We start from the raw sequence: 26520 nt of genomic DNA, 5'->3' as shown, positions 1-26520 counted from the left end.
CAGATGGACACCGGTTTATTTGAGTGCATGTGACGTGGAGTAGACACACGAACCCGTGTGAACGGTGTTGGCACACCTGAGGATAAGAGGCCATTCTGTATAGATGGACAATTCTCAATGACCACAAAACAAGTAGAAGCCAATACTTTAATCTTTATTAATCTTCTCTTATTAAATAAATTTCTTTGTAAAATCTCAAAACGAAACACTGTACAGGAGTGTTAAAGCCTGTCTTAATTTAAAACGATACACAAAACATATAAACACACGGTAACTCTTTTCTGTGTCCTGTAAACAACCCCCCACCACTCCACAGTTTGATAAGATTTGGCATGTCCTTTTTTCAATACATATGCCTTCAGCTCTTTTTCATTAAAATGTTTATTATTGCAGTTCGGACAATAAAAAAAAGACAGTCTGCAAAAATAATATTAAAATGAGAAAATAAAACTAAGCATTAGTGCCAATGTTCTTGAACACACAGACAGCAGTATACCAATGCACTCAAAACAGATTTATAGACCTTCTGTAAGCAGCCTCACACACTAATCATGACAGGCAGTAACATGCACACTACATTATCCTCACATTCACACACAGGGGTTTATCACTTGGTCTCATTCATACACACTGAGTATTCCACACACAGTATCCCACTCTGAGAAATGCAATGTTGCCTCATACTGCCAGAGTTTCAACAATTATCATAGTAACAGTAACAAACGTGATTGAGAGAAAACAGTAGGAGGTCAGCATTTGAAAGGAACAATTACATTTCAGTATTCCACTGTTCAAAATTAAAAACAACCATACAAAACAGACACTAACATACACAATAAGACACCGTTCTGTCATCAATCAGAGCAGTGTGTTTGCACATGTTTTGATTCAGTCTCCATAAGGGGCATGAATGGAAACTGCAGGTTGTCCTGCATCACGTAGTTTTCCTATATGACGCGAGTTATGCTGTTACAGTGCCCATCTGTCCGAAGGCTAGTTTTGTATTTGGTGTGTGCATGTGTATGTAAGTCTGTCATCAAATCACCTACTAAGCACAATGCAATCCAGCCAGTCTCTCAGACCGACAGACTTTAATTTCAGGTTCAAGTCTAGCAGTTGAAGTCTTCATCTGTGAAAAAGGCCTTAAACATCTAACAGTCCCTGCATATGTTTATAGAATAGCTTAAGTCTGGCCATGAGAATGTGTGTAAGCATGTCTCACATTCCTGCGTGTGTGTTTACGTGGTTATATTTAGTCATTTATATATGTATTTGTGTTTCCCAGTGTATGTCGTGTGTCTAAATATATTCTTATGTGAAGGTGTGTCAGATGGAGTCAGCCCCTCCTCCCAGCAGGTCACCAGGCAACAGGGCAGCTGGGCTGCCCATTTGGTGCCTGTCCTCCATTTGGGGTGCACCCCACAAGCTGCTGCTGGAGTAACCTGGGGTCACACCACCCCAGAGCCCAGACCTCCCCCCCTCTACCCGTCCCACCCCACCCCCTACCCCTTTGCCAGCCCCGTTGGCACTCCACTGAGCAAAAATACCAAGCCCAGGACCTTGAGCTGAGGTGGCCTCTGGAGAGCTGCCCGTTCCATCCAAACTCTGCCAGCCGGAAGGCCCCACATTACCCAGAACCACTCCTCCCCCACTGTTCCCACCCAAATTGTTTCCTGCTCCTATTGCTGCTCGTTCAATCCCCGGGGAGCCCCCTCTGTTGCCCACCGCTGTGCGTGTTCCTGACGAGCCCTGGGCTGCCCCTGCCCCTGGGTTGGCCCCATCCGCACCTCCAACCTGGGAATGTGCAAAATAGCGAGCCACTTCCTCCTCACTCACAAATTCCGCTAGGATTGTGGTGTTTCCCAGAACACACCTGGAGAAAACAAAATAGGGCAGTGTCCTTTAGTAAAACAGGTGAAGTAGTAGAACATTTACTAACTGAATGGTCATCAGGCTCTGATTCAGCATTAAAATCTGAAGCCTTGTTTTTAAAAAAAGGGAGGGGGGAGATGCTCAAGATTATATTTTTTTGCAATCATTGCAATGATACAAATCGAGCAATAACTGTTTTTTAAAACATGCTGCATGGAGCTAACATTAGGGCAAATTTGTAAATCTTTCATTACAGGCATTTAGCATTACAATAGTCAGCAGCCCGGTGTTTGTTGGTGTGTAGAGGGGTAGTAGCCTACATGTGCAGTGCACCCTGAGCCTTGGCTGCTTCCTGACGTGTGCTGTAGCGAATCAGGGCGCTGCCCTGGGTCAGGCCGAGGTGAAAGGTCAGCAGGGGGCCGTGCTGCATACAGATAGTCCGTAGTGTGGAACCATCGATCTGTAGGGGAACAGAAAACTTAGTGGGATACCAGTGTCTGTAGTGGGCAAGTGTGAGACTGTTTAATTCTACTGCCTGCCCCTTTTCATTCTCCCATCCTGTTTTCCCTTAGCAGCCCTTTCATGCCAATGCCATTCATGCAATCCTTAATTGATTAAATGGATCAGCCAACTTCACAATCCAATTACAATTTGGTCACGCATGACACTAGCTCATTTGCATAGAATATGCAAATCCCTGCTCATTGGTGCTAGTGCTAACATCTTTATCAATTCTGTCTGTACCTGAGGGGTGAGGTTGCTGAGCAGTAGCCAGCAGCTGCCTCTGGAGGCCACACCATCACTCCACGCTGAGCCTACGGAAGAGAGAAAGAGGGTAGTCTTCCAATCTTTTTTCTGTTGTAAAGCCAGTATCTAATTAATATCTTACTACAATGAGTTCTGAAAACCCAACAGCTATAAATTATTTTGTATCAAGTTGGCCAGGAAACAGTTAAAATCGCTACAGGGTTGATCCAGATATATATTACCTGTCCCAAATCTTGACTCCTGACTGCCCCCGCCCTCTCCCCAGCCCCTGGCCAAACGCGGGGCGCCGCTGCTCCATGGGGATGTGGAGGCCTGTTTCTGACTGGTCAGTCCAGGAGGGGGGCGTGGCAGCTGGGAACTGACGTGACTGGTCTTCCACGGCTTATTGTGTCCGATGGGCTCTGGGGGCCAGCTGGGTTTGTACTCAGAGTACTTTGCTGAAAGAAACAAGCATGACCAAGGGAAACATAGCCAATTTCAATATATCATCAATTTACAGAGCTTTGGTTAGCAGCTCATGCTCTCAAATATGAGACTTTAAAGTTGTTCAAATATTAGAGAATGTCACTACCTGTGCTGTGTGTATTGCCAAGGGGGCTGTCTGAGGCACTGTAGGGCCAGGCACCTGGTGAAGGCAGCAAGGTGTTGAGGGAGGGGTTTGGCCCTGCAACAGAGAGATAGGATGTGTCAAGAAATCCTGCAAGACAACATATGTTGTGCCGAGGGCTGTGGCAGTCATGAAACTGTCAGTTGGTGACTTACAATCAAGTAACCTTCGGTCTCACAGTAAATTGACCGTAAATGAACAAACACATTTGGAATCTCCTGGCTTCCACACAGCCTACAAGCCACCGCTGTGCACGTTTCTGATGAGCCCTGGGCCGCCCCTGGGTTGGCCCCATCCGCACCTCTAACCTGGGAATGTGCAAAATAGCAAGCCACTTCCTCCTCACTCACCACCAGGATTGTGGTGTTCCCGAGAACACAAGGGAAACATAGCCAATTTCAATAAATTATCAATTTACACAGCTTTAGTTAGCAGCTCAGTCTCAGCTATTGGACTGGATCTTAAAGTTGTTCATATTAGAGAATGCCCCTACCTGTGCTGTTGCATCCCCAGTTGTGGGATGCAATAGATCCCAAATTAATACGACCACCAGTATAAACTTTTTTTTACGCAATGTGGCTGACGCAACAGATCAGAACATTTAGGCTATTTCTTCACATTATAAGCAGAGCAATGCGCACAGCTATAAGCGCAAATGTTCCATTAGTGGAAAACACCATTATCAAAAGTGAGTGAATGCAATTATGCATGTAATGCTTTTATTATAAAAAAGGTGCATTTTCAGGGTGAAAATGATCTTCCCCAAAATTGAAACGCACTCACTGCTCATGTATGCTATTAAGGCTCTACACCCCTTTAAAACTGATTGTGCTTAAATTTTAAGTTATTTGGCCACTTTAGTTGTGATTACAAACCTTACTAAAACATTTTCACAAGTGATCATTTATCATTCACAAGTGATAGGCTAATATTGCCACAAAGGTTGCACATGAGAATATATGCAAATTAATATTAATAGCATTTAAGTGTTTTTTTCATTGGATATATTTACCATATGGTGACAAACTTTTTTACCTTATAAGTAGACAATTGCAAATTATTAAATCCTTCCAATAGAACAAATATTTGTTACGAGTTGAAGTTTAATTCAATGAATTGGGATGTTCTTACTGGAAAAAAAAAAGGAATATTGAATGATACGTCGCATCTCCCAAAAACATATTCAACATATATCTGTAAACTGATAGTCTAGAAACTAAAGCATTGGTTGTCTTCCTCTCAGGCTTCCATGTCTTCTCCCTGGACCTCCTCAATGTCCACCTCTTGAACATCAGACTCTGAGGCCTCATCTTCACTGTTACTTTCCAACCCTGTTGAGGATGGCTCATAGTTAGGCTCAAAAAGCCTCAAATTTGCCCGGATATAACCACCAAATTTTCCACCCTTGTATTGGTCAGTCTGTTGCGTGCTTTGGTGTGTGTGTTCCCAAACAAGGACCAGTTGCGCTCTGAGGTGGCTGATGTTGGTGGGATTTGGAGGATAATGGAGGCAACAGGGGAAAGCGCCTCAGATCCACAAAGTCCCTTCCACCAGGTGGCTGATGAGATATGTTGGCACGACTGCAATATTGCATCTCCATCCCAAAGCCCTTGCTTGGAAGTGTACTTTACCAGACTGCCAAGAACCCTGCCCTCATTCAAGCCAAGGTGCCGAGACACAGTGATGACACCATAGGCCTTGTTGATCTCTGCACCAGACAGGATGCTCTTGCCAGCATACTTTGGGTCCAACATGTACGCTGCAGCATGTATGGGCCTCTGGCAGAAGTCTTCACACTTATTGATGTATTTCAGAACTGCAGTTTCCTCTGCTTGGAGAAACAGTGAAGTGGGCAGGGCATTACCCATTTCTTCTCATACATCTGCAAGCAGAGTTTCAACATCAGACAGGATGCCATTGTCTCCCTCAAACTGTGCAACGATTACAGGTTTCAGGAGTTTCAGGCTGCTTACCAGTCTCTCCCAAACTACATCATCCAGGAGGATCCTCTTGATGGGGCTGTCTGTATCGGCAGACTGTGATATGGATATTTCTTGGAGACTTCTTCCCCTCCAGGAGACGATCAAGCATGATGACAACACCACCCCAACGGGTGTTGCTGGGCAGCTTCAATGTGGTGCTCTTATTCTTCTCACTTCGCTTGGTGAGGTAGATTGCTTCTATAACTTGATGACTCTTCACATACACTCTACAAGAAAGCCAAGGAAATGGTTATGTATCATTGTTTTCAGTGCCATGATGTCCTTGAGGATCAGATTCAATGCATGAGCAGCACAGCCAGTGGGTGTGATGTGAGGGTAGGACTCCTCCACTTTAGAACAAGCAGCCTTCATGTTCGCAGCATTGTCTGTCACCAGTGCAAAGACCTTCTGTTGTCTAAGGTCATTGATGACTGCCTTCAGCTCATCTGCAATGTAGAGACCGGTGTGTCTGCTGTCCCTTGTGTCTGTGCTCTTGTAGAATACTGGTTGAGAGGTGGAGATGTAGTTAATTATTCCTTGCCCACAAACATTCAACCACCCATCAGAGATGATTACAATACAGTCTGCTTTCTCTATGATTTGCTTGACCTTCACTTGAACTCTGCATCCAGCAAATTAGTAGATAAAGCATGTCTGGTTGGAGGGGTGTATGCTGGGCAAAGAACATTCAGAAATCTATTCCAATACACATTTCCTGTGAGCATCAGAGGTGAACCAGTTGCATACACAGCTCGAGCAAGATATCCATCAGCTGAGGGAACTTAATGCACATGCCCAGATGATTCTGCATCTTTGTTGTATTCTTCACATATGATTTGGCACAGTACATGCAAATGTACACAGCTTTTCCTTCTACATTAGCTGCAGTGAAATGTCTCCACACATCAGATAGTGCCTGTGGCATTTTCCTGTAAGGATTAGGGGGAAAAAATGTTTTAAAAAAATAAAAAATACAATTCCATGTACAGATAAATAGTTAAGCAGTTAGACAACTCCTTCCTAAGATAAATGGTGTAAAATTAAACATGTATGGAAACAGGTGAATTAACACTCCTCAGTTAGCAGGCTCATGCAAACTAAAACCCACATGGTAGCAAAAAACTAACTAGCAGAAATTGTTAACAAGTTAGAAATTATTTAACATTTTGCTGTAGGCTCCTAATTACTAGTTTAAAAAAAAATCATGTCATACAATATATTCACCCCACCCAGTGTTGTAATCAAAACTTACCAGAAAGCATGTAGTCCTTGGCTCAGACAATGTAGTAATGTGGGCTCAACAGCATCTCATTAGTGTGCAAGATCTTGAGAATCAGCTGTACATGTGATGGAAGAATGTGCATGCAGAGGATTGCAAGTCCATTGAATTGGGGATAGTTTAACCAAAATATGGCACAAAACCTAGAATTGCCTTATATGTATCCTACAAAAAAAGTTATTTTTATTTTATTTCACCAGGTAGGCTAGTTGAGAACAAGTTCTCATTTGCAACTGCAACCTGGCCAAGACAAAGCACAGCACTGTGAACAGACAACATAGTTACACATGGAGTAGACAATTAACAAGTCAATAACACAGTAGAAAAAAAAAGAAAAAAAGGAGAGTCTATATACATGGTGTGCAAAATGCATGATGAATTAGGCGAATAACTACAATTTTGCAGATTAACACTGGAGTGATAAATGATCAGATGGTCATGTACAGGTAGAGATATTGGTGTGCAAAAGAGCAGAAAAGTAAATAAATATAAACAGTATGGGGAAGAGGTAGGTCAAATTGGGTGGGCTATTTACCGATAGACTATGTACAGCTGCAGCGATCAGTTAGCTGCTCAGATAGGTTCACTGTTTAATAATTAAGCTATGAATTTAAGCAAAATGCTCCAAATTCCAGGGCTCAACTTCCCATGGAAAATGTCCAGACATTTACCAACCCTTCGCAACCCTAATTGTCACCCATCAGACTATCCTTGATTTAATATCATCTTTACATATACTAAATATATATGTGAAATTTGTTTTGATTTAATACGGACCATTGTCGTGCACCTGTACCAAAACAGGGGCAGCGGAATTTTTAAAACGTCATCTTTGCACTTAAATAGCGAATGGAGGATGCTTTTCCCACCAGGCAGTTGACTGCCTTCGTGACCACCAGTGTGGTAGTAATACGGTCCCTGCAACAGCCCAAGGTGTGCCAATAGGTTTAATCTAATCCAATACTTACACAGAAGCAGTGATTAAACAGTGAGTACCTGTGTTGTCTCGCAGTAACTGGTGGTCAGAGTCACTGAGGCTGGAGGGTCCATGGGAGCCCAGAACACTGCCAGGGGTCATGTAAGGGTCAGACTCCGGGTCAGCACTCTGGATGCCTTTCCAGGGCACTCCAGGCTGGAACTCTGTCACCACAGAAAACACAGGGAAGACTACTGAGCCTGGCAATATTGACATTTTTTGGAACTGCAATGTTTCATACGTTCATTTCAAAATTGTGCATTAGGGGTACTGAAAGCAACTTACCTGGGGGCCAGCTGGATGTCCCAGCCATGGTGCCCATCTTGCTTCCAGGGGTACGGTGCCAGTTGTCAGAAGGGCCCTGAGGGGGCATTCCCAAATCATCAACCCCGAGCAACTCATACTGTGAATATGGGGAGCCCTCTCGAACTTTCATGGCCATGGGTAAAGGACCTGCAATAGCACACAAGACAAAAACAGAAATACAAATAATTTGTCAGTTTGACATGGCATTTCCTCTTATGGCTTTATATTGGTATGATTATTCGTGTCATTTGCTAGACATTGGATTTTAATGACTCACCATTCTTGTGATGGGCTGTATCTGGGGGAGAAGGGGCCGGAGAGTGACCTTCCATCATCCATTTGAAGCGGGACTGCTGCCCTCCATCCTTCACCCCCCCCATCATGGAGCCCAACTCCAGCCCAGACAGGTTGCCTCCGGGAGCAAGCCCTGAGATACCGGGGGGGGGGAAAAATGGTCATATGATTCACTCAATGCAGTCATGAGCAAAGATGGCTGTGTTGATAAAACTTGGGCCAGCGTAATCCCCCTGAAATCAAACATCACGGAATAGCTGCTAGGGGATTTAAATGAAAGACTTGTCACGGCAACAGTGATATACGAGCTACGGTTTACACAAATTAGTTGGATATGATTCAGTAATGGTTTGCCTTTGAAATCATACTGAGTAGACTGCTCTAAACTGACAGATTGGACTGAGATGTGTTAGAGAGATAATAACAAAGACCAAACCTAAGCAACTTACCAGAGTACATCCCCTGTGTTTTGACATGAAGATCTGACAAGGGGGCACCCATACCAGGGTGGGGCATCGAGTCTGTCATCGGCTGTTTTGGTGCCCCTCCAAGAGATGGGGACAGTTTGGAGCTCCCACTGCCTCCGCCCACCACTCCCTGTTGTTGCTGTCTCTGTTGTTGCAGAATAGCCATGATTCTAGCCAGCTATGAAGACATGGGGTAAGAGAAAAGATTGAAAACTATGTGCATAAACAAAACATTGCATCAAGAGACTAAAGACAAGCTGGCTAGAAACCAACTACATACTGAAAGTGTGGCACAACTATTGCATCTAATATTTAAATTAGTCCGAACTGCTATATGTATAGTGATAAGGCACTACACTACTATGGGACGTTCAGTACCTGCTGTGGATCAGGCTGCTGACGTATAGGCTGGGGCAACTTCCTCTGGTTCTGCAGGAGCTGCTGCTGCTGTTGCTGCTGCAGAAGAAGCTGACAAGCCTGGGGGGGTATGGAGTTGACAGGCACAAAGTAGTTTTACTATTCTATTCCACTGAGAGAGCCAGTGTAGTAGCAGTTTTACAGTAGCAATTACTTGATATCCAATCAGTACAAGATTATTTGAATTACTGAGAAAATTGTGATAAATGGTTCAGACGGCCTGAACCACAACATCGAGGTGGAGACGATATTTACCAGGTGGAACTGCTGCACATGGGGGTAAATGTTACTAAGCACGGCAAGTTGCTGTGGGGAGAGCTGAGGTGGGAACACCCCTCCTCCGACACCTACTCCTCCAACACTGCTGCCAGGAGAGGGTATCTGCTTTAGCATCGGGCCCGGCACCTGTGAGGTGAAATAAAATAAAAATGAAGCATCACCATGTGTATTAGCACTGTGGACGCTGGAGAAAGAAAAATGCTCTTGGATTAAAAAAAACCAAAGCTTTGTTAGATAACCTGGCCAATATTCCAAAATGGTAATCTAAAGAAGCGATAGAAAATATATTGTTATTGAATGTTAGAGCACCTGCTCATATCCCACGTGGAGCAACTTTCTAAATAAAAACATTACAACACAGGCAATGTACCTGCGCAGACAAGAATTGATGAGGGACTTGTCCGCGTAACCCTTGGGAGGGGTTCATGGGATGCATCCCAGGCTGGTGCATTCCCCGAGACGGAGGCATCCCACCGCTGCCACCAAATAAACCATGACCACCCATCTGGAACGATGGATATACAGAAGAGTAGTTAAATATGAAATGATAAAAAGATAAAGTTGGAGCTGCTAAAAGGAAAATATCTATAAAGTAAGTTGACAAAAAAAGCTAGTTGATGTTAGCTGGCTAGCTAATGACAGGGTCAACATCTAGCCTCCTCCACCTAGGCCAATCGATAGATCACGCAAACTTTGCTAAGCACAGCTTCAAGGACACCTTGAACCCTTTGACAGGAGTATGACTCACCTTGTCACTGTAAGGCCCCGTGTCTCCAGGACCCATGTCTTTGGAACTGGGCATACGGTAGCCTCCTCCACCTCTTCCTCCTCTCCGCATTTCACCGCTGTAGTCATTCATCCCTCTCTTATCTCCTTCCAACTTTTTATCGAGACTCAAGTCCTCGCCCTATTAAAAAAAAAGACACTTGAGTTTTTACTCAAACAGTGTGATCAAAGACTTAGTAACTTAGTTGTCACGATCTGGTTAACCATCACTATAAACACTTATGTTTCAGCATTTTTTAAACATTTACTAACTTAAAGGTATCTTCAGAACTACTCATTTCTCAACATCTTGAGAATTGATGCTACATAGCTAGTTCCAGTTGGCTAACGTTAGCTACTAGCCATGCTAGCATTTAATTACATTCCAATTCATAGTGAGATACTATGTGCATCCACAAATAAACCATATAAATTCATGCAAAAAACTGCAACGCCTCTACTCCTGTGTGTTTGGTGGAGTATGGGAACCGTGCGCATATCTACTGTCTGCAGTGCTCGTTTCACCCCGGAGGACTTCGATGGCTTAGTATAACCAGTGGAAGGCAGGATTCGGAATGAAATCAGGTGTTGTGCCGAGCGTTATTTGTGAAGACTGCAAGCTCTATTTCAGGGTTCCCCAACTGGTGGCCTTATTTGGGTCTAGTTGTGTGTGCAAAAACAATTATAATAATCTATATATATATAAAAAAAACATGGTAAGGTTCATTGGACATAAGACTGTAAAAACACCAATAAATCAGTTCCAAGTGAGTTTTATTTCGGAAATCTGTTCCAACTATTCCCAAGCATAATAAAGAGACAATCATATAAAAATGTAAGCAAGGTTTTATATTATTATGTTGTAGTCAAATATATCTGTTTGGGCTTGTCGTGGATCATTTGCAGACTACAAATGATGTGCAATTATGTTCCGGTCTCCCAGACCGTCCACTCACAAAAACAAAAGTAATAGTCCTGCTAAATCCAGTTGACGATCCCTGCTCGATTTCCAACTGGTACATCGAGTGTCAGCAGTGATGAGAAAGTGTAAATTCAATGCGGATTTACTAAATGCATGCTCTTCAACCGATCACTGCCTGCACCTGCCCAGCATCACTAGTCTGGATGGTTCTGACCTAGAATATGTGGACAACTACAAATACCCAGGTGTCTGGTTAGACCGTAAACTCTCCTTCCAGACCCACATTAAGCATATCCAAACCAAAATTAAATCTAGAATCAGCTTGCTACTTCGCAATGAAGCGAAGCTTTGTCACCAAAGCCCCATATACTACCTGTTAACTCGAAATGACAACAAGGTTCCAGTTTAACTTCTTCGATATAGGGGGCGCTCTTTTAATTATTTTTGGATTTAAAAAAACGTTCCCGTTTTAAACAAGATATTTTGTCATGAAAAAAATGCTTGACCATGCATATAATTGACAGCGTTGGAAAGAAAACACTGACGTTTCCAAAACGGCACAGATATTATCTGCGAGTGCCACAGAACTTATGCTACAGGCGAAACCAAGATGAAATTTCAAACAGGAAATGGCCCAGATTCTGAAGGCGCTGTGTTCCAATGTCTCCTTATATGGCTGTGAATGCGCAATGAATGAGCCTACACTTTCTGTCATTTCCCCAAGGCGTCTGCAGCATTGTGACGTATTTGTAGGCATATCATTGGAAGATTGACCATAAGAGACTACATTTACCAGGTGTCTGCTTGGTGTCCTCCGTCGAAATTATTGCGCAATCTCCAGCTGCGTGCACTTTTCCATTTGGTTCAGAGTAGAAAGGCAACTGCCACGAATGATTTATCATCGAATAGATGTGAAAAACACCTTGAGGATTGATTCTAAACAATGTTTGCCATGTTTCTGTCGATATTATGGAGTTAATTCGGCGTTGTAATGACTGAATTTTCGGGGGGTTTTCTTAGCCAAACATGAACAAAACAGAGCGATTTCTCCTACACAAATAATATTTTTGGAAAAACTGAACATTTGCTATCTAACTGAGAGTCTCCTCATTGAAAACATCCAAAGTTCTTCAAAGGTAAATGATTTTATTTGAATGCTTTTCTTGTTTTTGTGAAAATGTTGCCTGCTGAATGCTAGGCTAATGCTATGCTAGCTATCAATACCTCTTACACAAATGCTTGTGTAGCGATGGTTGAAAAGCATATTTGAAAATCTGAGATGACAGTGTTAACAAAAGGCTAAGCTTGTGAGCTAATATATTTCTCTCATTTCATTTGCGATTTTCATGAATAGTTAACGTTGCGTTATGCTAATGAGCTTGAGGCTATGATTACGCTCCCGGATATGGGATTGCGCGACGCTAGAGGTTAACAAAGTTTACTATACCATATGAACACACAAGGTAGTATTCCACTCAAGGCTAGGTCCATCAACAACCAAACTTCCCAAGCAGGCGCACTCTTGACAGAGTGATAGCCCAGTAATAACAGAAATATAGGGATACCTAAAACATGAACTTAACACTACCCACCACTGCGACCTGTACACTCGTTGGCTGGCCCTCGCTTCATATTCGTCGCCAAACCCACGAGCTCCAGGTCATCTACATGTCTTTGCTAGGTAAAACACCGCCTTATCTCAGGTTACTGGTTACCATAGTAGCACCCACCCGCAGCACACGCTCCAGCAGGTATATTTCACTGGTCACCCCCAAAGCCAATTCCTCCTTCGGCCACCTTTCCTTCCAGTTCTCTGCTGCCAATGACTGGAACGAACAGCAAAAATCACTGAAGCTGGAGACTCATATCTCCCTCACTAACTTTAAGCACCAGCTGTCAGAACAGCTCACAGATCACTGCACCTGTAAATAGCCCACCCAACTAACTCATCCCCATACGGTATTTATTAATTTAGCTACTTCACACCCCAGTATCTCTACTTGCACATTCATCTTCTGCACATCTATCACTCCGGTGTTTAATTGCTATATCGTAATTACCTCGCCACTATGGCCTATTTTATTGCCTTAACTCCCTTATCTTACCTCATTTGCACACACTGTATAAATACTTTTTCCCCCTACAGTTTATTGACTGCATGTTTGTTTATTCCATGTGTAACTCTGTTGTATGTGTCAACTGCTTTACTTTATCTTGTCTCCCCTCTCTTCACTTTATATCTGCTGTCTTTTTTGTTGTGTTCTCTGGCTTACTACTTAGCCATGTCGACAGTGGTGATTGGACAGCTAGACTAGTTAGCTGGCAGGCAAAAATAACAAAATTAGCTGGCTTGCTAAGATAACTGGTAACATTATTTGATAACTGGACATTATGTATTTTTAAAACTTTAGTTTACTTTAATGTAGCTGTAAGATGGGTGTTGACAGCAACTGGCTGACTCAAGCAGTGCTAACCAAATGTTCCCTCTAAGCTGCACGCATTCCGCACAGCTCCCCGGGACTGCCGCGCAGAAATACCTGCCACAGAGACGCACAAGAAATAACTTCACTGCTCTAGAAAGTTGAGTGGTCACCAACTGGTCAATCATGATTGACCGGTTGATCGTGTTGGCATTGCTAGTCGATCGCCAAATAAAAACCTAATGATAAAGCATTGTGTTACTATTTTTACCGCTGTTGCCAGTAAGCGAACCAGATTCAGCTGCCCTGTGCGCCAGGTAGGAGAATTGTTGCCATTTTGAACTATTTTATGTGTCTTAAGGCACAATCTCTGCCTTCCCACTGGGCCCAGAGAGCAAATCAAGTGCACTATAGGTCTACCGTTGGCCAATCGGATGGTTCAGATGACCGTGTCTGCAGTAACGCAACAGGCATAAAAGGAAACTACAGCAAAGTTGATACTGAGTTTTCAAAACCATGACAAGACCCAACGAATACAGCAAAGATATTTATGAGTGGGTTCAAGTTTAAGTTAGCGCTGTCAACACTTTTTTTAAAGTATTGAATACAGCCATAAAATGAGCGTTCTTCCCATTTCCACTCAGTGCTACAACAGGCACTGCACCAGTAATGAATGACCACTGTCCTAGAGTTTTCCTTGTTAACACTATCAATGTTTCCCTTTACTGTGGTAATTGTGATCGAATCAATGAAATATTAGCCACATTCTTCAATGCAACATACCGAAACAAGATTTTTATGGAGGCAGAACGCATCGGAGTGGAATACTATTGCATTGACACTCACTAGTCGAGTAGATGGAGTTGTTTTGAGATCAAAGCAAGAGTTGCATGTAGCCAGGTGCACATTTTGTTCAAATTTGTTTTATCCTTTATTAAACTAGGCAAGTCCGTTAACCTCTTACACTTATGGTGGCGCTATTTCATTTTTGGAAGAAAAACGTTCCCGTTTTAAACAAGATATTTTGTCACAAAAAGATGCTCGACTATGCATATAATTGCTACTGTTCGAAAGAAAACACTCTGACGTGTCCAGAAATACAAATATCTTCTCTGTGCGTGCCCTTTAACGTGAGCTTCAGGCAAAACCAAGATGACTTGGCATCCAGGAAATGACAAGGATTTTTGAGGCTCTGTCTTTCATGATCTCCTTATATGGCTGTGAACGCAAGAGGAATGAGTCTGCCCTTTCCCCAAGGTGTCTGCAGCATTGTGACGTATTTGTAGGCAGATCGTTGGAAGATTGACCATAAGAGACCACATTTACCACGTGTCCGCCCGGTGTCCTGCGCCGAAATTGGTGCGCAAAAGTCACCTGCCAGTATTTTTCCATGGGGCACAGAGAGAGAAGCAAGCTTCCACAAACTGCATGTCAATGAAGAGATATGTGAAAAAACACCTTGAGGATTGATTCCAAACAACGTTTGCCATGTTTCGGTCGATATTATGTAGTTAATCCGGAAAAAGTTTCACGTTGTAGGTGACTGCATTTTCGGTTCGTTTCGGTAGCCAGGCGCAATGTAGAAAACGGAACGATTTCTCCTACACACAGACGCTTTCAGGAAACACTGCGCATTTGGTATGTGGCTGGGAGTCTCCTCATTGAAAACATCAGAAGCTCTTCAAAGGTAAATGATTTTATTTATTTGGTTATCTGGCTTTTGTGAAAATGTTGCGTGCTACATGCTACACAAAATGCTATGCTAGCTTTGCATACTCTTACACAAATTAGTCAATTTCTATGGTTCAAAAGCATATTTTGAAAATCTGAGATGACAGTGTTGTTAAGAAAAGGCTAAGCTTGAGAGCAAACGCATTATTTTAATTTTATTTGCGATTTTCAGAAATCGTTAACGTTGCGTTATGCTAATGAGCCTGAGGCTTAGTCACAATCCCGGATCCGGGATGGGGAGTTTCAAGAGGTTACGAACAAATGCTTAATTACAATGACGGCCTACTCCAGCCAAACCACCCTATGGGACTCCCAATCACGGCCAGATGTGATACAGCCTGGATTCAAACCAGGGACTGTAGTGAAGCCTCTTGCACTGAGATTAAGTGCCTTAGACCGCTCGGGAGCTCCTTTGCTAGTTAGTAAATTATTAGCCCAGATATAGATAATTTATAGTCGATAATAGGGGAGTGATTGCTTCCTACAAGAGAACAAAACATGTACATTACTAGACACCTTTTTGAAAGACCAGTCAGGTACAGAGCTTTTTTGTCTTAAAGGGGTAGTTGTATTTTGAGACAGGCTTGAATAAGCTAAGTAGCCAATAGGCAGAGGGCTTGCATTATAGGGAATAGACTGGCTTGCCAGGTCCTCCATATTATGTCACACCCCGCAAATGTTTCTCCGACATGACTTCGGCATTCTGATCAGTTCTATGTAATAACTTGAGAAATTGAAAAGTGAGGTAGGTGTAACTTTGTATTTGGACTTTTGATGAGTATTCTAATGCAAATCCATATGTCCTTTATTTATGCTACCTATCCTTCAACAGAAAATGCATCGTCACCATCCTTTCTTCCGAGACATAATTAATAGGGCTTACCATGAGTCCCATATTTTGGAATTGTCGTGTCATTGGGTTCATCCAATTGTCTCCACCTCCACCCTTTAGGGAACAAACACACAAACATGCAATGTAGCTAAACATAATCCCTCAGAGAGATGTCTTTCATAGTTCCACAGATTAGGATATAAAAACAAAATTTAGCAAGCAGACCCTAATCACAACATACCTTGCTGTTGCCTCTCTTTCCCCCAGGGCCTTGCCCCCAGCCACCAGAGTTGTAGTTGCTGCTGATCTGTGAGCCTGTGCTGTTCCAAACTCCACCAACGTCCTCCTCCTCATCCCAACTGGAGTGTCGAGAGGCTGGAACTGGGACCTCGCCTTTGCCCCAGCTCTCTTGCACTGACTTTGAGCCTATGGGACATGCACAAAGGGGTCATGCAATGTCCTAAGGAGTGACAACCAACAACACATTTGCCTTACAATGAAAACTCATTGAAGTGTCTTACCAGATTTAGAGGAGGGGTTTCCCCAACCAGCAGCTTTGCTTGAGTTATCTGGGTCTCCCCAGCCAGATGGTGCAGCAGAAGTTTGCCCCCAGGAAGCGGTGCCATTATCCACAGTTTGTCCAACGAGGTTGCCACCCCCTCCCCACATTCCTGGGCCTGGTAATACAGAGAAGACCATATTAAAGAATCTGCCAGAAATGCAAGTGGTTGGTCTTTGAAGGAATAAGTCAGGCATAGCTTACCCATTCCAGGTGCATTGCCAGGGTTTGAGTCCCGGTTAGCTGGGATCGCAGGCTGTCTCCTTGGTGGTGGCTGTTGTACAGATGTAGGTGGACCCTGTTGAGTTTGGCCTTGAAGTGTCGGTGGAGGACCAGAGGGGGCACTATTTTTGTCCCACAGGTTCACATTCTTGCTGTTGTAGCAGGTGGGATCTCCCCAGGCTGAAGTGCCATCGTCAATCTCCATCTTGCGGCTGATGGACTGAGGGGAGGGCTCCTCCCACCCGCTTGGTTCAGGGGCCTCAGCAGGCCCAACGGGGTTCTGAGGGATGGGGTCAGCAGTCCAGCCCGAGCTTTGGTTCTGATTCTGGGTGGGAGGACCTCCTGACCTGCCCAAACCTCCTGGTGGCTGTTGGGTCTGCGATTGGTGTTGCTGTTGATTTGGGGCTTTCAGTGTTGCTGCTTGGCTGTTTGGTATCTGTGCTGAATGCAGCTTCATGCACCAGTCCTGGTGCGGTTTGCCTCCCATGTCACCTCCACTTCCCCAACTCCTCTGTGGGCCTCCCTCATCGATGTTACCCCAAAATCCCTTGTCTGTGTTGCCTCCACTTCTGCCCCTACCTTCCCCCCAGCCCCCACTGACTGTCTTGGGTTCACGCTGCGCCCAGTTGCCTCCCCCTCTTTGTTCCCATCCACCTCCCTCCCTACCCATCTCTTTCCAACCCCCTACAGTCCCCTTGTCCTCCTGACCACTTCCCCAGCCACTCCCTCTTCCACCACCCCGTTCTCCGAAATCTCTCCAGTTACTTCCTCCGCCCCCTCTGCGGTCTCTCCCCTCCCGCTCCTCACTGCCCCAGCCTTTGCCATGGCTCTCTGAAGTACCAACGTCGCCCCAGGCTCCACTTGTCTTTCCCTGGCTGCCATTAATATCTTCCACTGGCATCCTGGAGGAATCAGAATTCCGCATGTTGGATGGTGGAGCACAATTTGACTCGTCATCCCAGCCGCCCTTTGAAGGTACAGGGCCAGGACCAGTGTTCATAGTAGGCATGTGGGCCCCAGCAGATGGATCAGTAGTCATTGTGCTGTTGCTTGCGGGGTAAGTAGAAGATAGACCAGTAGAATTAACAGCTTGAGATGGAAATGCAGGGGAACTGCTTCCCTCATTTTGACTGGCTGATCCTGTATCCAGGTCCCAGGCCACATTCTGCTGTACCTGGATCTGCCCCCATCCGGTGTTGGACAGCACCCTAGGATCCAGGTCCGACCGGCTGAGCATGCTCTGTAAGGCCACTTCAGGGTTGGGGGGTGGGTTGCTGGAGCGGTGGCGGGAATGCTCCTGGTGCCGATTGTGACTCCCAGCCCTGGACCCTCCTCCACTAGAGCATGAGGGGCCTCCACTTCCTCTGCCACCTTGACCTGCCCATTCCCCCACAGCACCAACCCCTTTCTGATTGTCCCAAGCCGTTGTCATAGTAGCAAATGATAGTGAGGCAGAATCCTGGGATATGCCGCCATCACCACCACTGCTGCTGCTCTCGCCTCCACCGCTACTTACTATTGCTGGGTTGCTGGAACCCCTGACACCTGTCGACCCCTGTGTACCGCCCCAACCCTCCTCTGTAGCCCCATCCCATGCTCCCTGAGATACCACTGGGGTATTTGAGCTAACATCACTTCCCCTGACCCATGCCTCATCTCCTGCCAACCCAGCTTTCTCAGCTTGGCTGCCAAAGCCCCACACATTTGCCTCCTCCCCCTGAGCTGCATCTCCACTTAATCTGTCCCACCCCTCAGTCTTAGAGGCACCTGTGTTGAGGTTAGATGGGGGAGGCAAGGCTCGCCATGAAGAGGAAGATGTTGTGGAGGAGGATGACGAAGCAGAGAGATTCCCGCTCTCTACAACAACCCCACTGTCCACAAGTTCTCTGCCTCCTTGATTTGGTCCTTCTCCAAGCTCTGGCCCCAAGCCCCCCCAGTCCCCATGGAGATGTGCTCCATCCCTGGCAGGCATTTCATGGAGTTGGTGCTGATGGCTAGCTTGAGTCACAAAGGAGAGTGGATGAGTATGGGTGGTACTGGCAGAGAAGGATGTTGTGATGGATGAGGGCACAGCTTCAGTGGTAGCTGCACCAACCCCTGTCGTTCCATCCTGCACAAGGGCAGGCCAGGCTGAAGGGTTGGCATTAGGGTTGAAGTTGGCACCAGGAATTCCACTGAGAGGGCTCTCCTGAGCCCCAGGAAGAAAGGAGACTTTGGAATTGTTGAGCACTAGCCCCTCTGTTGCTGCAGCTGCCACTCCAATTCCAGGCTGACTGGAAGAGCCCCACACGACACCAGACAGGACACATTCAGTGAGTGACGAGGGGGAAGAGTGGGGTGGGGAGGGACTATCTGAACTCCCAGCTCCTGCCCTCAGATGCTGATGGGTGCATTTGTCAGTCCGTGAGGCACTGCTGTTGTTGGGGCCATCCAGCTCTGCTCCCTCGGTACCCACTCTATCCCCACCCACAATGCTGGGCCACTCTTCAAGGTCACTCCCATCCACTATCACCTTCTCCCAGCCCTGAAAAGGGGGCTGGCTGCCAGAGCCCACCCCCCATGTGGAATTTGCATAAGTTGAAGAAGCAGCGACTGAAGATGAGGGTGTGGAGTGGGGGGGTGAAGGAGAAGGAGAACCCAGATTGGGATCTGTAGATAATGAGCAAACATACTTTAACTTGAGGATCGTGTTAAGGTTAAAACAGCATGTTAATTACACTTGGACGAACATTCATTTTGCTGCTCACTTCAGATCCAAACCACATCCTTTCATTTCAATGTTGACCCACCTGTGGATCCAGATGTGGTTGCACTGGGGGCATCTCCCTGTGAAAGAGGGGGTGTGTCTCCCCTACAGCTGCCTCCCCCCAGCAGCATGCAGGACAGTGGTGGCTGGCCCCTCTTCAGAAGCACTTTGTGGTCCTGCTGACAGCGGAATCGTGGGGGCACCTCTCTGGGCATATAGCGCTGAGTTCCGGTGGGGGGCTGTCCGTTGGCCACAGCCGCCCGGTTTGCATTGTTCCCGCCCGTAGGAACAGTGAACCCAGTTGCAGGGCAGGGGGACGATGGTGGAGTGGGGCCAGGGCTGGGAGAGACAGAGCCAGGAGTGGCTAGTGACTGCGTGGAGGTGGCCTTGGTTAATTCGGGCACTTAAAGAAAATGAAATGAATGAAGCACATCAATAAAGTCAAAGCTGGAATGCATCCTAATGCTATGTAACATAATATAAACTTGAATATTTCCTCCCTCATCCTTATCTTGTTTGAATGGAAGGAGTGTTACAGATGTACAGTACCAGTCAATAGTTTAGACACCTACTCATTCCGGGGTTTTTCTAGATTTTTACATTGCAGAATAACAGTGGAGACATCAAAACTATGAAATAAACACATGGAATCACAGAAACAAAAATACATTTTATATTTTTACATTTCAGATTCTTCAAAGAAGCCACCCTTTGCGCAAAGCTATCATGGTATTCTCTCAACCAGCTTCATGAGGTAGTGACCTGGAATCAATTAAAAGTTAATTTGTGGAATTTCTTTCCTTCTTAATATATTTGAGCCAATCAGTTGTGTTGTGACACAGAAGATAGCCCTATTTGGTAAAAGACCAAGACCAGTTCAAATAAGCAAACAGAAATGAAAGTCCACTGTTACTTTTAGACATGGTCAGTCAATATAGAACACGAAGAACATGTAAGTGCAGTCAAAAACCATCAAGATCTATGATGAAACTGGCTCTCATGAGGACCACCAGTTACCTCTGCTGCAGAGAATGAGTTCATTAGAGTTAACTGCACCTCAGATTGCAGCCCAAATAGGAGACTGCATGAAACAGGCCTTCATGTTCGATTTCCTGTAAAGAAACAGGCGCACAATTGGCCCAGCGTTGCCCGGGTTAAGCAGTCATTGTAAATAAGAATTTGTTCAAAACTGACTTGCCCAGTTAAATAACTAAAATAAAATATATAAAAACACTACTGAAGGACACCAATAAGAAGAAAGTTGCTTGGGCCAAGAAACACGAGCAATAGACAGGTGGAAATCTGTCCTTTGGCCTGGAGTCCAAAGTTGAGATATTTGGTTCCAACCGCTGTGACTTCATGAGACGCAGAGTAGGTGAATGGATGATCTCCACATACGTGGTTCCCACCATGCAGCATGGAGGTGGTGGTGCTTTGCTGGTGACACAGATTTATTTAGAATTCAAGGCACACTTAACCAGCATGGCTATCACAGCAATACGCCATCCCATCTGGTTTGCGCTTAGAGGGACTCTTGTTTTTCAACAGGACAATGACCCAAAACACACCTCCAGGCTGTATAAGGGCTATTTGACCAAGAAGGGGCGTGATTGAGTGCTGCATCAGCTTACCTGGCCTCAAACCAATTGGGATGGTTTGGGATGAGTTAGGCCGCAGAGTGAAGGAAAAGCAGCCAACAAGTGCTCAGCATGTGGGAACTCCGTCAAGACTGTTGGAAAAGCATTTCAAGTGAAGCTCGTTGAGAGAATGTCAAGTGTGCAAAGCTCTGAGGCAAAGGGTGACTACTTTGAAGAATCTAAAATATAAAATTATATATTTTGATTTGTTTAACACTTTGATTTCTACATGATTCCATGAGTTATTTCAGAGTTTTGACATCTTCACTATTATTCTACAATTTAGAAAAATAAACCAAAACCCTTGAATGAGTAGGCCTATCCAAACTTTTGACTGGTACTGTATACACAGGTCGACAACAACAAAAAACATACCTTTGACTTTTTGTTCAGTCACCTGAAAGTATAGAGGACCGTCAGTGCCATGAAACAGCCCACATATGATTGGAATGAATGTCAAGCGCTAATACCACAAGCAACTATGGAGCGCAGGCCAAGTAACTCATTATTGCCGTCACGACTACAACTAAAACACAGCCGGAACAGTGTGGCTCTGACTTTCAATGGGCCATGAAACTGGATCAAAAACCAGACAATTCTGTTTTGAGGAACATACCAGAGCACTCTGAATTATGTAGGCCTAATTTCCTGATGAAAAGTGGATATTATATACCTTCTGGGAAGCTTCCCTTTTCTTTTTATCCTCTTTCTTCTTTTTCTTGTCTTCCATGAACTGCTGTTCCCTTTCCTGATTCTCTTATCTGGACACATTTAAATGGATGTGGGCATTGATTTTGGGCGACAGGCATCAACATCAAGTTACATACATTAGCTGCAACTTGCCTAAAAACGTTTTAGCAACAGTTTATCAAAATGAACTTTTACACAATTAGTTAAGGTTGTCAGAACTATAGTAGCAAGCAGACAACCTTGGCAATAGTCTGTGGTAGCCACCCTGAATTATTCATTTTCAAGCAAACAATTACAACTCCAAACATGCAACACATGCACACCAACAGAGAGGAAATGTAAGACTGGGCAGTACCTGACTGGTAGATAAGAGAACCCGTTTGCTGGTAGAAATATTTAATTGTCACGTAGGTCAAGGCCTAGCGAGCTAGTAGAGATGGCGAAAAGGTGAGTGTGTGCAGGATAGAACGAGCTAGTTGGCTAGATGGGTCAGGTATCACGGGGTGGCATTTAGTTTTAGTCCCCCTGTTTGACTCAGCTTTACAAAAGCGCTCCAATGAAAACGCTAGTAAGCTGAAAATGTGGTCTTTTGAGTGCATGTATGGGAAACAAAAACAATGCAAGTTTGCGCTATGGGAGGCATTTTGGCAATTTGGACAAGAGCTTGTCCAAATTGTGTAGTGGTAGTCTAGTCTGTAAATACAATTTAAGGACAGCAGTCAAGTTAAGCCGCTCAAATTTGTCAGAGGTAAAGAACTAGCTAGCAAGCAATCTAATGTTGGAGTACAAAAAAACGATTTATACTGTGTTATGTGGATCTATACGCGGCATTAAATAAAAAACAATTACCATAATAGCTAACGTTACATTATGCTAGCTAGTGCCACTTAATTCAAATCAGCTAGCAGAACTTGCCTGGTGGTATCGCGCTGACGTTTGCCAAGGCCTATTCCAGCCTCGAGCTCGAGTACAGAGTAGCCCCAAGCACAGCACCCGGTGGCGTTGGACTTGGAAAAAAACGGACGAAACAGACTCCGCGAGAACAAAGTCCCGCAACGACACAAACGTGTGTTACCCTAGCTAGCTAAATTGTTAATAGTATGGACACTAACTAGCTGTAAGATAAAGACGTCAGTCGCACGAAAGGGATAACTGCCGCTCGAAAGGTAAAGCCTAGTAGGGAACACGACGTACAGCTGCCGGCTTGCTAACCAGCTCCCAAGGCTAAGCTCCATAGTTTAAAAATAAATAAATACAACATTTAAAAAACATCCATACATATCGGCTACACATATATACTGTTGATTAGCTGAGTATTCCGTGCATATCAAAATAGTTAATAGCAATGTTAATTGAATTGTGTGTTTCTCAATTACACACACACACACACACACACACACACACACACACACACACACACACACACACACACACACACGACTCGTCTGTACAATCAACTGTCGTTTTTGGACTGAAGTGACTGACAAGGCCAAAGAAGCTACGATAAAACTTCAGTGACGTTCTCTGTAGCTAACTTAGCTGACTGACGTTAACTAGCTATCGCTTATAACTTAACATGGATAGAAAAAAATAGCACACACATTTTACAACATTGTAATGAACAACCTAACGTTACATCGTGTGAAATAATGTTTGTTACTCACCTCAGGAATCAAACATAAAGTACTTTGTGAAATTCTTGCAGACCTATTTAGCTAAAGCTAGTTTAGCAATCTAACGGTAGTTCAAGGCTAAACCAAATAAGAAAAAACATCACCAAAAGGCGAAATGTTAACAATCGAGAAATTCAGTTAACGTATATCCTTTCGTAGGAATGTAGTTTTCGCTGTAAACTACACATGTATAACCTCTTGGTGGTTGCAAAGCGCTGTGAGGTCGGTTAGTTTACTATCGGCCATTTTGCTTCTCTGTGCAGCTTGTGTTGTTGACCAGAGGGAGGGGGGCTGTATGGATATCTGCACTCTGCAGCAAGGGGGCGTATTCTTGCCTAAGCGTGACGTAAATTACATTCAATTAGCCAAAGTGTTATCAGAGATGACACTTCTCGAGTTTGGTAGAAAAAGTTGTAAGCCAAAGCAACAGTCCAGGACCATAACTAGACAGTGGAAACTGAACAACCTCTTCCATAACTCAGTGAACTTAGATATTGCAAAACAAAAACTCAATGATTTAGTCATTTCTCATCTTTGGTTTACAATCAGCTCCCGAATGAGATAATAATAAGTATAATCAATGCATTCACTCTCTTCTCTTCATCATACCTTTTCCAGGACACAAAGTATTATCTGTATCATAAGACTGACCTCAAAATACCAGCCTCATTTGACTGCTTATTTATACCCTCTTGTTAAGTGACGTTTCCTCGTGTTGTTGCTTTTCTCTTTTGTTGCCTAGTGGCGTCCGCATGCTTCCCAGACGGAACAGTAAGTGCATATATTATGATGACATTTTGTGACGTTATTGTTTGTTCTGGACCTCGGCATGTTTTTTTTCTGCTGCTCAGGCACACCATTATTTTCTCTCGAGGCAAGCGGAAGTCGGTCGATGAAGTCTACGCCCCCTCATCGGCGATTGGTCAACAGTAGGGATACTTCAATGATGTACCTCACGTCTCAAAGAAAAACGATTCGTTCTCATGCATATTTATTCCCTTTTTAGTTTTTTTTAATTTAACCTTTATTTAACCTGGCAAGTCACTTGGGGAATAATGCACCAAATATCCTAGTCAAATGCAAAATTGCGCGACTAAAATCTCCTTAGCAAACGTGCCAACGTCAACTTGAATGCGGTGTTCAAAACTGGTAACTCGGAAATCTCCGACTTCAGTCCGTTGGAAACAGCTGGGAACTCGAAAAAAACGAGCCAAACGGGAAAAATAGATTTGAACGGTCATCCAACTCGGAATTCCATCTCGTGAACGAGGGGGACTTTCTAGAGCTCCGTCTTTCCAACCTTAGGATCACTGACGTCATGATTTGACCTCGTATTTTTCCGAGTTCCCAGTTGTTTTGACCTCGGCATTATTAATTCAATTCAAGGGGCTTTATTGGCATGGAAAACTCGTGTTAACATTGCCAAAGCAAGTGAGGTAGATAATATACAAAAATGAAATAAACAATAAATATTAACAGTAAACATTACACATACAGAAGTTTCAAAACAATAAAGACATTACAAATGTCATATTATATATATATATATATACATTGTTTTAACAATGTACAAATGGTTAAAGGACAAAATATAAAAATAAATAAGCATAAACATGGGTTGTATTTACAATGGTTTTTGTTCTTCACTGGTTGCCCTTTTCTCATGGCAACATGTCACAAATCTTGCCGCTGTGATGGCACACTGTGTAATTTCACCCAGTAGATATGGGAGTTTATCAAAATTGGATTTGTTTTCGAATTCTTTGTGGATCTGTGTAATCTGAGGGAAATATGTCTCTCTAATATGGTCATACATTGGGCAGGAGGTTAGGAAGTGCAGCTCAGTTTCCACTTCATTTTGTGTGCAGTGAGCACATAGCCTGTCTTCTCTTGAGAGCCATGTCTGCCTACGGCGGCCTTTCTCAATAGCAAGGCTATGCTCACTGAGTCTGTACATAGTCAAAGCTTTCCTTAAGTTTGGGTCAGTCACAGTGGTCAGGTATTCTTCCGCTGTGTACTCTCTGTTTAGGGCCAAATAGCATTCTAGTTTGCTCTGTTTTTTTGTTAATTCTTTCCATTGTGTCAAGTAATTATCTTTTTGTTTTCTCATGATTTGGTTGGGTCTAATTGTGCTGCTATCCTGGGGTTTGTGAACAGAGCCCCAGGACCAGCTTGCTTAGGGGACTCTTCTCCAGGTTCATCTCTCTGTAGGTGATGGCTTTGTTATGGAAGGTTTGGGAATTGCTTCCTTTTAGGTGGTTGTAGAATTTAACGGCTCTTTTCTGGATTTTGATAATTAGTGGGTATCGGCCTAATTCTGCTCTGCATGCATTATTTGGTGTTTTCTGTTGTACACAGAGGATATTTTTGCAGAATTCGGCATGCAGAGTCTCAATTTGGTGTTTGTCGCATTTTGTGAAGTCTTGGTTGGTGAGCGGACCCCAGACCTCACAACCATAAAGGGCAATGGGCTCTATGACTGATTCAAGTATTTTTAGCCAGATCCTAATTGGTATGTTGAAATTTATGTTCCTTTTGATGGCATAGAATGCCCTCCTTGCCTTGTCTCTCAGATCGTTCACAGCTTTGTGGAAGTTACCTGTGGCGCTGATGTTTAGGCCAAGGTATGTATAGTTTTTTGTGTGCTCTAGGGCAACAGTGTTTAGATGGAATTTGTATTTGTGGTCCTGGTGACTGGACCTTTTTTGGAACACCATTATTTTGGTCTCACTGAGAGTTACTGTCAGGGCCCAGGTCTGACAAAATCTGTGCAGAAGATCTAGGTGCTGCTGTAGGCCCTCCTTGGTTGGTGACAGAAGCGTACATGGATTTTATAATGTAATTTGTTTTACCACCAACACCACTTTCCATCAATTTGTATAGCAGACCCTCATGCCAAATTGAGTCGAAGGCTTTTTTGAAATCAACAAAGCATGAGAAGACTTTGCCTTTGTTTTGGTTTGTTTGGTTGTCAATTAGGGTGTGCAGGGTGAATACATGGTCTGCTGTACGGTAATTTGGTAAAAAGCCAATTTGACATTTGCTCAGTACATTTTTTTCATTGAGGAAATGTACG

The 26520-nt window shown here is 44.1% G+C and overlaps 1 protein-coding gene across 4 annotated transcripts; it reads right to left on the bottom strand.

The window, feature by feature from the left end:
- Positions 1–133: 133 nt before the first annotated feature.
- Positions 134–24276, bottom strand: LOC135554214 (trinucleotide repeat-containing gene 6B protein-like). Of its 4 annotated transcripts, none has more exons than XM_064986364.1 (21): positions 24096–24276; positions 21755–21842; positions 21457–21478; positions 19488–19847; positions 16681–19347; positions 16439–16594; positions 16159–16343; positions 15969–16031; positions 9996–10154; positions 9618–9752; positions 9224–9373; positions 8930–9028; positions 8534–8729; positions 8068–8217; positions 7770–7937; positions 7505–7648; positions 3212–3304; positions 2862–3077; positions 2617–2687; positions 2193–2332; positions 134–1873 (listed from the first exon to the last, which is right to left on the bottom strand). In XM_064986364.1, the coding sequence occupies exons 2-21, from the start codon at positions 21809–21811 to the stop codon at positions 1327–1329; spliced, it is 5778 nt and encodes a 1925-aa protein (XP_064842436.1). In that variant the 5' UTR covers positions 21812–21842; positions 24096–24276; the 3' UTR covers positions 134–1326. The 4 variants fall into 4 exon arrangements, with proteins under 4 accessions (XP_064842436.1, XP_064842435.1, XP_064842437.1 ...); XM_064986363.1 differs by lacking the exon at positions 24096–24276 and adding an exon at positions 23436–23740; XM_064986365.1 differs by lacking the exons at positions 21457–21478; positions 24096–24276 and having other exon boundaries at positions 21755–21844.
- Between the last annotated feature and the right edge of the window lie 2244 nt (positions 24277–26520).

Source organism: Oncorhynchus masou, chromosome 14, assembly GCF_036934945.1.
Source record: "Oncorhynchus masou masou isolate Uvic2021 chromosome 14, UVic_Omas_1.1, whole genome shotgun sequence".
In the NCBI taxonomy this organism is placed as follows: Eukaryota; Metazoa; Chordata; class Actinopteri; order Salmoniformes; family Salmonidae; genus Oncorhynchus; species Oncorhynchus masou.
Note: the sequence above shows the minus strand (reverse complement) of the source record. Positions and strands in the feature narration are given on the sequence as shown.